The 15,328-nt window shown below is 46.6% G+C and overlaps 1 protein-coding gene across 1 annotated transcript in view; it reads right to left on the bottom strand.

Moving 5' to 3' along the window:
- LOC107110553 (diacylglycerol O-acyltransferase 2-like) overlaps positions 1–15,328 on the bottom strand; it is a 105,231-nt gene that overhangs the window by 41,625 nt on the left and 48,278 nt on the right. Inside the window, exon 4 of the mRNA XM_015411352.1 lies at positions 13,161–13,231. Within this exon, the coding sequence (XP_015266838.1) occupies positions 13,161–13,231 (71 nt within the window). The remainder of the gene's footprint in view (positions 1–13,160; positions 13,232–15,328) is intronic.

Genomic DNA, 15,328 nt, shown 5'->3' with positions numbered 1-15,328 from the left:
GGTTAATGAATACGGTTTTGACTTCCACCCACCTTGGCAGCCTGCTGGGAAAAAATGAATCTCCTTCAGTCTTGTTAAGCAAGCAGCCATTCTAGAACTGATAAGGATGACATGTGATAGATGCCTGCCTGCTTCCTCTTATCTCTCCCGACTCTTTGAAAAGTTCCTTGGGCAAAAAGAAAGAAAGAAAGAAATAGGGAGGAAAAAATTTACCAAGGTATTGGGGGAGTAAGGTTCCCCCCCCCCTGTTAGATGAAAGCAAGGCAAGGGGTTGAATATTCTTTCAGAGTCCTGTCTGGCCTGGTCCTATCTTGTTTGGACCATTGGTGCCACTGGTTTGGAGTTAGTAGTGGATATAGTGATGACCCTGTGCACAGGTGGCTTTAAAGGTGGGTTAGAGAGATTCACGGAGGAGTGGTCTGTCAATAACTACTAGCCATAGTGACTAATGAGAACCTCCATATTCAGAGGTTTCAGTGCTAGCAGGTAACAGCCGTAGAAGGCCTTAGCCTCCAAACAGAAGAGAGCAATGAGGGCCCCGGTCACACAGGAGGATTTGCCCCGCAAGAGGGACAGATCGGGGGCGCATCAAGCACACCGCAACATCTGGGAAGCATCACGCACCCATCCCCGATCCGTCCCTTCGGCCCGAAAATGCACATTTAAAAGGTACTAGCAACAGAGCACTACCTTCCGGATGATGTGCGGCAACTCCAGGCGTCTGGTCGGGGAAGCGCTGGTAGCCCGTCGCAGCCAGCGCCGTTCCCCATCCCACGCATGCGCACAACTGTGCTACTGCCGGTTTGCTGCACAACATTTGATCAGCTGCCAGAGCATAGAGCCGTGGGGGCACGTCAGATTGCACTCCCGCGGTTCTTTTTGCTCCGGCTCTAATTTGCCTCCTTTTGGCAGTGGATCATCCCGCTCGTTTGACCGGGATCAAGGATGATCAGGGGCCTGGGGACCAAGCCCTACGAGAAAAGTAGGGTTGCCAAGTCTGGCCCACAAGCCGGCGGTGGACTTACAAGGAGGCTCGAAGAGAGGGGAGGGAAGAAGCGTGACGTTCCTATGCCCCCTCCAGGTGACGTACACGTCAGGGATGTCAGTGACGTGCCTACATCACCCGAAAGTGACATACACATATTGGTGACATCGTGGGGGCTACACTCTGTTTTGGGGGCAAAACTCTATGGTTTGAAGCTAATTCTACCATAGAGTTTTGTCCAGAGTGTCACCAGATGTTAGGCACTTTTATGTAGTGGCCCATCACTTGTGGCCCCTCATGGATCACTGCCTTGTCGTGGCGAGGGGGCTTGCGCAGTTCAATGAAGCTGTGGGCTATGCCGTGAAGGGCCACCCAAGACGGACAGGCCACAGCAGAGAACTCAGACCAAGCGTGATCCACCTGGAGAAGGAAATGGCAACCCACTCCAGTATTTTTGCCAAGAAAACCCCATGGACAGTATCAAAAGGCTAAAAGATATGACGCCGGAAGATGAGCCCCTCAGGTCGGAAGGTGTCCAATATGCTACTGAGGAAGAGCAGAGGACAAGTACAAGTAACCCCAGAAAGAGTGAAGCGGCTGGGCCAAAGCCGAAAGGACGCTCAGTTGTGGATGTGTCTGATGGTGAAAGGAAAGTCCGATGCTGCAAAGAACAATACTGCATAGGAACCTGGAATGTAAGATCTATGAATCAAGGTAAGCTTGACGTGGTCAAAAATGAGATGGCAAGACTGAACATCGATATCCTAGGAATCAGTGAACTAAAGTGGACAGGAATGGGCGAATTTAACTCAGAAGACCATTATATCTACTACTGTGGCCAGGAATCTCGTAGAAAAAATGGTGTGGCCTTTATAGTCAACAAGAGAGTGCAAAAGGCAGTACTGGGATACAATCTCAAAAATGACAGAATGATTTCTGTCCGATTCCAAGGCAAACCATTCAACATCACAGTAATTCAAGTGTATGCCCCAACCACTGATGCAGAAGAGGCTGAAGTGGACCGGTTCTATGAAGACCTACAACACCTCCTAGAACTAACACCAAAAAATGATGTCCTCATCATCATAGGGGACTGGAATGCTAAAGTAGGAAGTCAAAAGGTAACTGGAATAACAGACAAGTTTGGCCTTGGAAAGCAAAATGAAGCAGGGCAAAGGTTAACAGAGTTTTGTCAAGAGAACACACTGGTCATAGCGAACACCCTTTTCCAACAACCTAAGAGGCGACTCTACACATGGACATCACCAGATGGGCAACACCGAAATCAGATTGACTATATAATTTGCAGTCAAAGATGGAGAAGCTCTATCCAGTCAGTAAAAACAAGACCTGGAGCTGACTGTGGTTCAGATCATGAGCTACTCATTGCAAAATTCAGACTTAAACTGAAGAAAATTGGGAAAACCACGAGGCCATTCAGGTTTGACCTAGATCGCATCCCTGATGAATATACAGTAGAGGTGAAGAATAGATTCAAGGGTCTGGATTTGATAGATAGAGTGCCTGAAGAACTATGGACAGAGGTTCGTGACATCGTACAGGAGGCAGCAATCACCACCATCCCAAAGAAAAAGAAATGTAAGAAAGCAAAGTGGCTTTCTGATGAGGCTTTACAAATAGCAGAGGAAAGAAGGAAAGCGAAAGGCAAAGGCGAAAAGGAAAGATTTACCCAACTGAACGCAGATTTCCAGAGAACAGCAAGGAGAGATAAGGAGGCCTTCCTGAATGAACAGTGCAAAGTAATAGAAGAAAACAATAGAATGGGAAGGACTAGAGATCTCTTCAAGAAAGTTGGAGAAATCAAGGGAGCGTTCCATGCAAAGCTGGCCATGATAAAGGACAAAAACGGTAGGGACCTAACAGAAGCAGAAGAGATTAGGAAAAGATGGCAAGAATACACAGAAGAACTATACAAGAAAGACCTCGATGTCCTTGACAACCACGACGGTATAATCACTGACCTCGAGCCAGACATCCTGGAATGTGAAGTTAAATGGGCCTTAGAAAGCATTACTAACAACAAAGCTAGTGGAGGTGATGGTATTCCAGCTGAGCTATTCAAAGTCTTAGAAGATGATGCTGTTAAAGTTCTGCACTCCATTTGCCAGCAAATTTGGAAAACGCAACAGTGGCCACAGGATTGGAAAAGGTCAGTATACATTCCAATCCCAAAGAAGGGCAATGCCAAGGAATGTTCAAACTATCGCACAATTGCACTCATATCACACGCTAGCAAGGTCATGCTCAAGATCCTACAAGCTAGGCTTCAACAGTACGTGGATAGAGAACTACCAGAAGTACAAGCTGGGTTTCGAAGAGGTAGAGGAACTAGAGATCAAATTGCCAACATTCGCTGGATTATGGAGAAAGCAAGAGAGTACCAGAAAAATATCTACTTCTGCTTCATTGACTATGCTAAAGCTTTTGACTGTGTGGATCACAACAAACTATGGCAGGTCCTTAAAGAGATGGGAGTACCAGACCACCTCACATGTCTCTTGAGAAACCTGTATAAGGGCCAAGAAGCGACAGTTAGAACCGGATATGGAACAACTGATTGGTTCAGCATAGGAAAAGGAGTACGACAAGGATGTATATTGTCGCCTTGCTTATTTAATATATATGCAGAGTACATCATGCGAAATGCTGGCCTGGATGAATCACAAGCGGGAATTAAGATTGCTGGGGAAAAGATCAACAACCTCAGATATGCAGACGATACCACTCTAATGGCAGAAAGTGAAGAGGACCTAAAGAGCCTCTTGCTCAGGGTAAAAGAGGAGAGCGCAAAAGTGGGCTTGAAGCTCAACATCAAAAAAACTAAGATCATGGCATCCGGCCCCATCACTCCTTGGCAAATAGAAGGGGAAGTCGTGGAAGTAGTGACAGACTTCACGTTCCTGGGATCCCAGATCACCGCAGACTGTGACAGCAGCCATGAAATTAAAAGATTTCCTTGGGAGGAAAGTGATGGCGAACCTAAACAGCATGATAAAAAGTAGAGACATCACCCTGCCAACAAAAGTCCGCATGGTCAAAGCAATGGTATTCCCAGTAGTCATGTATGGCTGTGAGAGTTGGACTATAAGGAAGGCCGAGCGCCGAAGAATAGATTCTTTTGAACTATGGTGCTGGAGGAGACTCTTGAGAGTCCCTTGGACTGCAAGAAGAACAAATCAGTCAATCCTCAAAGAAATCAACCCTGACTGTTCCCTGGAAGGCCAGATAATGAAACTGAAGCTCAAATACTTTGGCCACCAAATGAGAAGGGAGCACTCACTGGAGAAGACCCTGATGCTGGCAAAGATTGAAGGTCAAAGAAGACGGGGACGGCAAAGGATGAGATGGTTAGACAGTGTCATAGATGCAATGAACCTGAAGTTGAGCCAACTTCAGAGGACGGTGGAAGACCGGAAGGCCTGGCGTGATCTGGTCCATGGGGTCGCGAAGAGTCGGACTCGACTGTGCAACTGAACAACAACAAAGATCTGTTTTCTAAGCAAGCCCACTTTGTGCCTTGCAAACGAATACCCACAGCTAAGCAACTGGCTAAGATGTTTTTGCAGCACGTGGTAAGACTCCACACGGTACCCCGGAAGGTGATTTCAGATTGGGGGGTGCAGTTCGTTGCCAGATTCTGGAAAGAACTTATGAGCCTGTTGGGGGTGGAGCAAGGACTGACTAGTAGTCACCACCTGGAAATGGATGGCCAAACTGAGCACACTAATCAAGTTTTGGAGCAATTTCTCAGGTGTTACATTAACGATCAACAGGATGACTGGGTTCAGTTATTGCCTTTTGCTGAGTACATTTTCAATAACATAGTTGGATTGGGATGTTACCTTTTAAGGCCCTTACCTATCGTAGACTTGTGTGAACCTGTGAAGGGAGATGCACAGCTCTGGTGGTCTACAGTAACAAAGAATTGAGACATGCTCCCAAAAATGTTAAACAAGGCAAAGGAGGATTATAAGCGCTATGCTGACAAAACCCGGAGCCCGGAATGGGACCTGGCTCCTGGAGACTCCGTGTACATTTCTATGAAACACTTAAAGGGACTAAAACCAGGGTGAAAGTTGGGGTGGAAATACATTCGGACTTTTAAGATTTCCCGTGCAATCAATGTGGCTGTTGAAGTTGAACTCCCTAAATCTTTGCGCTCTGTGCACCGTTTTCCATTCCAGCTTATTAAAGAAGGACCCTGGACTCGTCGTCCTCCAGCACCTCCTCCTCTCCGGATAGACGATGAACTCCACCAGGTCATGGAGACAATCCTGGATTCTAAGTTGAAGCATGGCCAATTGTTCTACCTTGTAAGATGGAAGGACTTTGGGCCAGAACAGAATGAGTGGGTCCAGGTTAAGCATGAGAGAGCTTCTCACCTTATCAAAGAGGTTCATCGCTGTCATCCCCAGAAGCCGGGAGGTTGAAGGAGGGCTTGGGGGGGGGCAGTATGTCAAGCTCAGGCTAACTTTCGATTTCTTTAAGTTCTGTTTTTCATTACCTTCGCTTGTCATTTTGAATTCCTAAGGGGTGTGTGTATGTTGTCGGAGTGCATGGGAGTAGAGGTGACGTGGATGGATGTGGAATTTTATGCTTTTACCGATATCTTGTAATTTCCCACACATTTCCTTAGTCCTAACAAAAGTTCTTGAACCCACAGCATCGTATCCCTAATAAAGCATTACACTGGCCAATAGTGTGTGTGGAGAGTGAATTAGTGTCTGGCTCAGGTTGGCTGACCATATGTACCTGTTGTTTCAGTGCCTTGACATCCTGATATTCATTGCTCTGCCTTTTTGTTGTCTTAACCTTTTCCCTGTTCTCCCTCCAGTGTTATTTTAGCACTGATGTTCTTATCATCCACCTTTGCCTGCCACTACATTTCTAAGGGGGGGGAGCGAGTGTATGCATACAGGAGTACAACTGCTTGCTGGTGTAACTCTTCTATGAAGCCCTCAAGAGATGTCTTTCACATGGGAAGGTGTCCTTGGGAGAAATTACTTTGATTAGCTAGGATGGACCCTAGCACGTTTCAAGATGACCCTGAATTGGGCAAGATGCGAGAGGAGTGGGAGGAAGTCCCCATTGCTGACAAAGAGTCAACTAGTCTGCACTCAAATTTATGAGAGCTGAAGGAGGGATTCCAATACCTCATAAAGAACTTGACCAAGTTAGTAAAGGAGTTAATACAGAAAGAGGTCTCCAAGACCTCAGGGGAAGATGAAGAGGAGGAGAAGGAAGATGATTCCAAGCCATCACCCCCAACCTGCTCCGCGGACAAGAAGCATGGAATGCAAATGACCCCAATACACCCTAGAAGCAACCTTCAATGGGAGCCCTGCCAAGTTGGCGTTCTTTGCCATCCAGGTACGCAAGATGCTGAGGGAATGGGGCCACACCTTTGCTTCGGATGAGCAGAAGGTCAACTTTGTGGGGTCACGACTGAGAGATAGGGTGGCAGACTGGTTCATTGGCCTGTATAATGTATCTGTGCCTGAGCTGAAAGATGTCAACGCCTTCATGCAAGCCCTCCGCCACCAGTTTAAAGACCCCTTAGAACTGGAGAAGGCGATAACCAGGCTGAGGGGCATCCGCCAGGGCACCCACTCAGTGCAAGAGTACGCCGATGAGTTCAAGGCAATGGCTGCTAAACTCTTAGGCTGGCCCGAAGAGATGCTCATCGCATTACACTGTGCTGGCCTGAATACCATCATCCTGGAAAAGGTGCTGGCCCAGGATAACCCCCTTACTATGGCCGGCTGGATCCAAGTGACATGTGAAGTAGAGAATCACCACAACCTGGTGAAGTTATACCACCATAAGGCTCCAGCTTGGGGGGGGTGGCGCAGTGCGAGGGGTGCAGGGAAGAGAGTTCCTGTTGAGCGGGGACTGAGAACACCGCCTGAAGAATGGCCTCTGCGTGAGGTGTGGAAGATTGGGCCACTTCGCCATCGACTGCACCTGGGTTCGACTCGAGGACCAAGATCAACGTGAGGAGTGGCGTGAAGTCCACCAGGAGAAGAAGGGAAAGCTACCCGGAAAGCAACCAAAGTCACCAATGGCCCTGCAAGTTGCAGAATTCCCCTCTTCAAGCACCATCTCCTCCAGCGACAGAGACAAGCCTCAGGTGCAGGGAAAAGGCCAGGACCTGCTGTGAAACACGCCAGACAGCATTTCCATGAGACCCTAGTGCGCAAATCAGTGAGAAATTGTTTTTTGTGACTGTGACTGTTTTACACCCAGAGACCAAAACCCAAATACGGGTGAGGGCCCTAATTGACTCAGGTTGTTCCTATGACTTGATAAGCCCTTTGTTAGTTATGGGGCTTGGGTAATTACACTAGAAGAGCCAGTAATGTTTACCCAGATGGACGGCACCATGATGCACTATTGAGTTGCCAGTGGGGTTTTTGCGGCATTGGGAACAATGATCTTTCATAGTGCACCCAACTGCCCAGTTCCCCACGGTGCTGGGAAACCCATGGCTTGCAGCCCATGACCCCTATGTACAATGGAGCCAAGGTAAAACAGCATATAGAAAAAAGCCAGGGAAACGCTATATATCATAGAATATGCAGCCGTTTACGTGAAATAGATGAAAATACAAATATAACAAGTACAACAATATATAAATGCAACAGGTAGCCAAACAATGAAGGCATTCTAGCATGGCGAAGCAGTGGCTATGTGCTCAATGAGAGCATTTTGATGACTATTTGAAATTGTAGAAGACCCTTGATTTGTAAAATTGATTTTTCTACATCGTGAAAAGAAATAAGGACAACAAGATTGTGTCAAGAATACTTACTTCTGATGAAGTGACATTCACGAAATGAAGAGAAGAATCCGGAGCCTTCGTTATTTGGCTGTTGCACTGTTTGCATTTATATATTGTTGTACTTTCTTGTTATATCTGTATTTTCATCTATTTCATGTAAACTTTTGCATATTCTATGAGATATAGTGTTTCCCTGGCTTTTTTCTAAATGCTGTTTTACCTTACAAGCTAGGAGGTCTCTTATTTTGCCTTGTACAATGGAGCCAAGATACATTAACTTTCTTAGACCCCCATTGTAAAGCGCATCAGTGGAATCACTTATGGAGGGAAGAGCCATGCCCCATGCCCAAGAGGGTTTGTTTGGCATGAGAGGAACTAAATACCATCCCTCCAGAACATAAGGATTTGGGGCGGGTGTTTGAAGAAAGAGAGGCTGATGAGTTGCCTCCTCATTGAAAGACTGTGTGATAGAAATCTTGCTGGGGCACAAAATGACCAAGGGAAAGTTATATGCCATGAACGCCTCCGAGAGGGAAGAATTGTGCCACTTCATTGACAAAAACTTGGAGCGGGGATTTATCAGGCTGGTTATCTCCCCTTTCGCAGCTCCGGTTCTGTTCCAGAAAAAGAAAGATGGGGGGTTAAAATTGTGCACTGACTATCGAGGCTTGAATACTATCTCCATGTCTAATGCATATCCATTGCCCTTGATCAAAGACTTACTGGCCGAGGCGGCCAAAGGAAAGATATTTACTAAGTTGGATTTGAGAGATGCTTACTTCCGAGTGTGCATGAGAGAGGGGGATGAGCACAAAACTGTGTTTAACACTCCGCTGGGGCAGTTTGAATATCTGGTCATGCCATTTGGATTGGCAGGAGCCCCAGGAGTGTTCATGAACCCAATAAATGAAGTGTTGCACAAGCACCTATTCAAGGGGGTTGTTGTTTATCTAGATGACGTGTTAGTGTACACACAAGACATGGACTCACATGTGAAACTGGTGCGAGAGGTGTTGACTGTTCTTTATGACAATAATTTGTATGCCAAGTTATCCAAGTGTGAGTTTCACCAGACTGAAATAGACTTTCTAGGCTACCATATTATGCAAGAGGGGTTGGGAATGGACCCCAAGAAAGTCCAAGATGTAGTGGGATGGGAACCCCCCAGGACTCAAAGGCAATTACGATCCTTTTTAGGATTCATGAATTTTTACTGTGCCTTCATCCCCAACTTTGTTCAGGTGTCACTACCCTTCACTGATCTACTAAAAACAATGGGAAAGGGCCCAGAGGTGAGCAAAGGGGGAAGTAAATTACAATGGACCCCTGAATGCCAACAGGCTTTCAAGAACTTAAAGAGGTTATTCACGTCAGAACCCATACTCCATCACCCCGATGAAAATAAGGAATTTATTGTACAAGTGGATGCATCGGATGTGGTGATGGGGGGGGTGATTTTACAGTGGGGCACAGAAAGGAAACTGCATCCGCTCGCTTACGTATCCAAAACGTTTTTGGGAGCTGAACGGAATTGGGCTGTGTGGGACAAGGAAGCGGCAACTGTGAAATTAGCCCTCACAACTTGGCGCCATTGGTGGGGGGGGCAAGAGTGCCTTTTGAAGTATGGACTGATCATAAAAAATTAGAAGCGTTAAGGACTCTGCGCAGCTTGAATGCTAAGCAGGTGTGATGGGTGGAGTTCTTTTCCAAGTTTCGATTCACCATAAAGTACCTCCCTGGAAAGGCTCTTTTTAGCTGATGCCCTCTCCCACCTCCCACAACACGCTAGCCAATGAGATGAAGTCACTGATACTGTATTCTCTCCTGCCCAGTTGAGAGGGGCAGTAGTAACCCGTCAGCAAGCAAAAGTGGGGAGGGAGGAGGAGCAGAACGCGTGGCTGGAAAAGTTTAAGGCAGCTCTTACCCCTCACAATCTAGAGACTATAAGCACTGAGGGATTGTAGCAAAGAGAAAATGGTAGTTGGAGTAAAGGTGATAAGACTTATGTACCAGAGACTTTGTTGTTGTTCAGTCACACAGTCAAGTCCAACTCTTCGCGACCCCATGGACCAGATCACACCAGGCCTTCCTGTCTTCTGTCGTCCTCTGAAGTTTGCTCAATGTACCAGAGACTTTACAGGGGGGAATTTTAGCCTGGAGTCATGATGATAAACTGTCGGGGCATTTTGGCTATTTGAAAATGTTGCATTTAGTTCAGCGCCAGTTCTGGTGGCTGGGGATGAGGAAGGATATTTCTAAGTACGTTGGCTTCCTGTCAAACGTGCTTAATGAGCAAGCGGCAATGGGGCAAAGTGCTGGGTCGCTTACAACCCCTGGAAACCCCGGATCGACCATGGACTATGATTTCCATGGACTTTATAACCGATTTACCTGAGAGCTCTTGGGAAAATGGCCATATGGGTGGTAGTAGATCTGTTTTCGAAGCTAGCACACTTTTTACCTTGTAAGACCATCCCCATGGCTAAGCAACTGGCTACCATGTTTTTGCAGCACTTGATAAGATTACACGGGATTCCTTAAAAGGTCATATCCGACCGCAGAACTCTGTTGCTAAATTTTGGAAAGAACTAATGACGTTGTTGGGGGTGGAACGGGGCTTGAGCAGTAGTCACCCCCCCCGAAACTGATGGTCAAACGAAGCATACCAACCAAGTAATTCTTGAGTTGTTATGTTAACTACCAACAGGATGACTGGGTACCCTTATTGCCCTTTGCTAAATACAGTTACAATAACTCTCTTTACAGTTCTATAGGAATGTCCTCTTTCAACGCAGTCCATGGCTATGAGGGTTATCCGCTGCCCACTAAATGAACCTGTTCAGGGGGATGCACAGTTGTGGTGGTCAAATGTAACCAAAAACTGGGACATATTGCAAAAGACCCTCGCCAAAGCTATAAATGTTATGTGGATGGCATACACAGTCCCAAGTGGGAACTATCTCCAGGTGACTCGGTGTATATCAACCAAACATCTCAAAGGTCTGCAACCCAGGAGAAAACTGGGATGGAAATATGTGGGACCCTTTAAGGTGGTGTGAGTGATTAATAAGGTGGCTCTTGAGGTAGACCTCCCAAAGAATCTTTGTTCACTTCACTCTGTGTTTCATTTCAGCCTCTTGAAAAGGGACCAGCTCCTCTTCTAATAGATGGTCAACTCCACCAAGTGGTGGATGCTATCCTTGACTCGTGTGTATCCTGGGGCCAACTACTGTATTTGGTCAAGTGGAAGGATTTTGGGCCTCAGCATAATGAGTGGGTTCTTGCTAAGCATGTAAAAGCTGCTCGACTGATTAATCAGTTTCATTGCTTACACCCTCATAAACCAGGGGGGTGAGATTTGACGGGGACAGCATGTCAGGCTCGGGTTGACTAACCATATGTACCTGTTGTTTCAGTGCCTTGACATCCTGATAGTCATAGCTCTGCCATTTTGTTGTCTCAGCCTTTTCCCCCTGTTCTCCCTCCAGAGTGTTATTTTAGCACTGATGTTCTTATCATCCACCCTTGCCTGCCACTACATTCCTAAAGGGGGGGGAGTGTATGCATGCAGGAGTACAACTGCTTGCTCGTATAACTCTTCTATGAAGCCCTCAAGAGATGTCTTTCACACAGGAAGGTGTCCTTGGGAGAAATGACTTTGATTAGCTAGGGATGGACCCTAGGGTCTTCCGCCGTACTCTGAAGTTGGCTCAATTTCATGTTCGTTGCATCGATGACACTGTCTAACCATCTCATCCTTTGCCGTCCCAGTCTTCTTTGACCTTCAATCTTTCCCAGCATCAGGGTCTTCTCCAGTGAGTGCTCCCTTCTCATTGGGTGGCCAAAATATTTGAGCTTCAGCTTCAGTCTCTGGCCCTCCAGGGAACAGTCAGGGTTGATTTCTTTTAGGGTGGACTGATTTGATCTTCTTGCAGTCTAAGGGACTCTCAAGAGTCTTCCCCAGCACCATAGTTCAAAAGAATCTATTCTTCGGCACTCGGCCTTCCTTATAGTCCAACTCTCGCAGCCATACATGACTACTGGGAATACCATTGCTTTGACCATGCGGACTTTTGTTGGCAGGGTGGTGTCTCTACTTTTTATCATGCTGTTTAGGTTCACCATTGCTTTCCTCCCAAGGAGCAGGCGTCTTTTAATTTCATGGCTGCTGTCACAGTCTGCGGTGATCTGGGATCCCAGGAACGTGAAGTCTGTCACTACTTCCACGACTTCCCCTTCTATTTGCCAAGGAGTGATGGAGCCGGATGCCATGATTTTAGGTTTTTGATGTTGAGCTTCAAGCCCATTTTTTCACTCTCCTCTGTTACCCTGAGCAAGAGGCTCTTTAGGTCCTCTTCACTTTCTGCCATTAGAGTGGTATTGTCTGCATATCTGAGGTTGTTGCTCTTTTCCCCAGAAATCTTAATTCCGGCTTGTGATTCATCCAGGCCAGCATTTCGCATGATGTACTCTGCATATATATTAAATAAGCAAGGTGACAATACTTGTCTGGTATTCCAATCTCTTTAAGGACCTGCCATAGTTTGTTGTGATCCACCCAGTCAAAGGCTTTAGCATAGTCAATGAAGCAGAAGTAGATGTTTTTCTGGTACTCTCTTGCTTTCTCCATAATCCAGCGAATGTTGGCAATTTGATCTCTAGTTCCTCTACCTCTTCGAAACCCAGCTTGTACTTCTGGCAGTTCTATATCCACATATTGTTGAAGCCTAGCTTGTAGTAGTGATTATACCATCATGGTTGTCAAGGACATCGAGGTCTTTCTTGTATAGGTCTTCTGTGTTACCCCACATCAGATCCCCAAACAGTCGAAAGATCCTGGAACCCAAGATGCTTCCCAGCGGTGTCTGTCTCTTTCTTTCTATGACTCTGCCAGAATCTAAAATGTCTGTTTCTTCATACTGAGAGTCACAATCTTCCCCCTCCCTTCAGCAGAGGGCTTATCTCCTTCAAGCCCTGATTGGTGTTTGGACAAAGCTGCTTCCTAAAGTTTAAGGCCCATTGAGGAGACATCTGCACTCATTAAGAAACATTTTAAAACCCCATTGTCTTTTGTTTTGCCCACCCTCACCCTCCAGGAATGCTACCCCAGGCCAAGCTCATAGGACAGACTCATTAACAGTTTATTTGACAACTGTATCCAGGGCAGCCTAGACTGACTATTAATTCTTCAATATAAAATCCTTCTTGATACACAGAACCTAATTGTTTGTTTATTACTGTCTTTAGATCAGCATACAGTTTAATCAGCACCTAATTCAATTTCCAAAAATTTATTGCAAGTCCAAACTATGCACTTGAAATTCTTTGTTTGCAGCCATTAGAGGACATGCATGCCTGCTTTCCAGAACTTACCTGAATAGGAAAATAATCTCGAAAATGATTCCAGATGAACCAGTTCCGTATCCAGGAAGAGCTTCTCCCACCTGCAAGATACAGAAGGGGGGGACATGGCAAGGGACACGGCAAGATTGATGCTCCCTGTCACAGACCAAGGAAGGGACTCTGAAGAGCCTTCAAAACATTAGTGCTGCACTACGTGAACTTGGACACTACCTTCACATTTTTAAACAAACATCCAGCCCCAACCATGAAAACTAGAAAGTCTAATTTGACTTGCTAATTTGGTAGAAGAAAAAATTAACTAAGCTTCACAGCTACAGAAAATTTGCACATGTGAATTGAGTGTAAGGACTTAATTACCTGCTACTTTTTGTTCGTTTGATTGCCTTTAGTATTTAAATTTGCTTTACTGAATTTCAGGTGTATTTTAACTTGTATTTTAGAGACTATGAAAGCCTTTTAATGTTAGTCTATTTTTACCCAAACATTTTTACCCAACCTTCTGGGCAGCATACATAGTTTTCTCTTCCTTCCTTTATTCAGAAAATATATGTGGCTGCCTCTCCAGAGACCTGCTCAAGGTGGTTCACAAAACAAAAGCAAACACAATAGCATAATAAAAACAACTGCTATGAAAATCTTTGTATCAATACAAACAAGCCATGAACCCACCTTAAATAATATCTATAAAACTGGACTGGAAGCCAACATATTTTGGCTGACTGCCTCAAGGCACCAGGTGGGCCTCAAGGGGGAGGGCGTTTCACAGGTGCGGGTGTCCACTGAGGAATCCCTGCCTCCGGTTGCCACTTGCAGGGGCAGCGAGAGCAGAGCTTGAGACCAAAACCCGGATTGGCAGACTGGATATGGCCCCGGTCACACGCGAGGATTTGGGCCGGGAGAGGGACGGATCGGATGCGCGGCAAATGGGCGCGATCCCACGGCAACATCTGGGAAGCATTTTGCGTGCCCGTCACCGATCCATCCCTCCCGCCCAAAACCCCGCACCAAAAAAGAACCACCTACCTGGGTGGTTCATCCGGAAAGGCCGCGGCAAGTGCGGCCGTGGGATCACCGGCGCGTCCTTCCGCCAGCGCATCCCCGGCTCCTGGCCGAACTGCGCATGTGTGAGCATGCGCAGTTCGCCAGCCTCCCCCTCCCACCATCACTTTCTCCCCGGCATCTGATCGTGCTGGGGAGCAACAGCACGCGGCTCAGGGTATCCGTGGGATCCCGCCGCGGCATCTCTAGTTTGATGCGGCTCAGATTAGCCACACTTCGGCCGTCGTTTTTTCCTGCCGTGTGGCAGGGACCTATAAGAGGCTCTTCAAATACCTCAGCTCCAAGCTCTTTAGACCCTTAACGTTATGAACCAACACTCTGAATTTTGCCTGGAAATGGATAGGCTGCCATTTTCAACGCAGTGTTGATACAATCCCTGTATGATGAAAGCTTTGCCATAACATTTTGAAACAACTACATTTTTGGATCCACATACTATCATCTTATCTGGATATGACCAGATAATGCTTTTTGAGGAATTACCATAACTTGTGTATCAATTGAAGATGATAGAAGCACTAAGTCATATGTGTGGTCAAAGCACTGAAGAGATTGGAGCCTTTAACTGCAGAATCCAGCAGCACCACCAAGATACAAGCTTCCTCCTTCAGGGGAGTGAAATACTGTCCAGGACAGAATGACTCTGCAGTCCTTGACCAGCTTTGTCATTGACCAACAAGACCTCAGTCTTGTCTGGATTGAGCTTTAGTTTATCGGCCTTCATCCATCCTATTACTTTCTCCGGACACCTGTTCAGGACGTCCATACCAATGATCAGGGAGAAACAGAATTGGGTGTCATCCTCATATTGGTCGGCACCTCTGTGTGCTGATGCAGCCCTCCCAGGAGGCAGGGGCTGGGGTTCAGCAGGGCATGCAGCAGGGCCGGTCCTGGGCAAGGGTCCAGTCCAGCATTAGGGGTTCCAAAAAAGCAGGTAGTCAGGTCCAGGCCAAGGGTCAAGGTTCCAGTGGTCTGGTAACAGCAAAGTCAGTGGTTCAGTAGCAATGTGTACTTGTTGAGTTCAAGAAACTGCTGTTTCTCCCGGCAGTCAACCTGAACCTACTCATTCATCTTGTCAGTTGATAGCTGATGACAGGCCATGAATCTCGTACTCCTCC

Source organism: Gekko japonicus, unplaced genomic scaffold, assembly GCF_001447785.1.
Source record: "Gekko japonicus isolate JY-2015 unplaced genomic scaffold, Gekko_japonicus_V1.1 scaffold2506, whole genome shotgun sequence".
Taxonomy (NCBI): domain Eukaryota; kingdom Metazoa; phylum Chordata; class Lepidosauria; order Squamata; family Gekkonidae; genus Gekko; species Gekko japonicus.
Note: the sequence above shows the minus strand (reverse complement) of the source record. Positions and strands in the feature narration are given on the sequence as shown.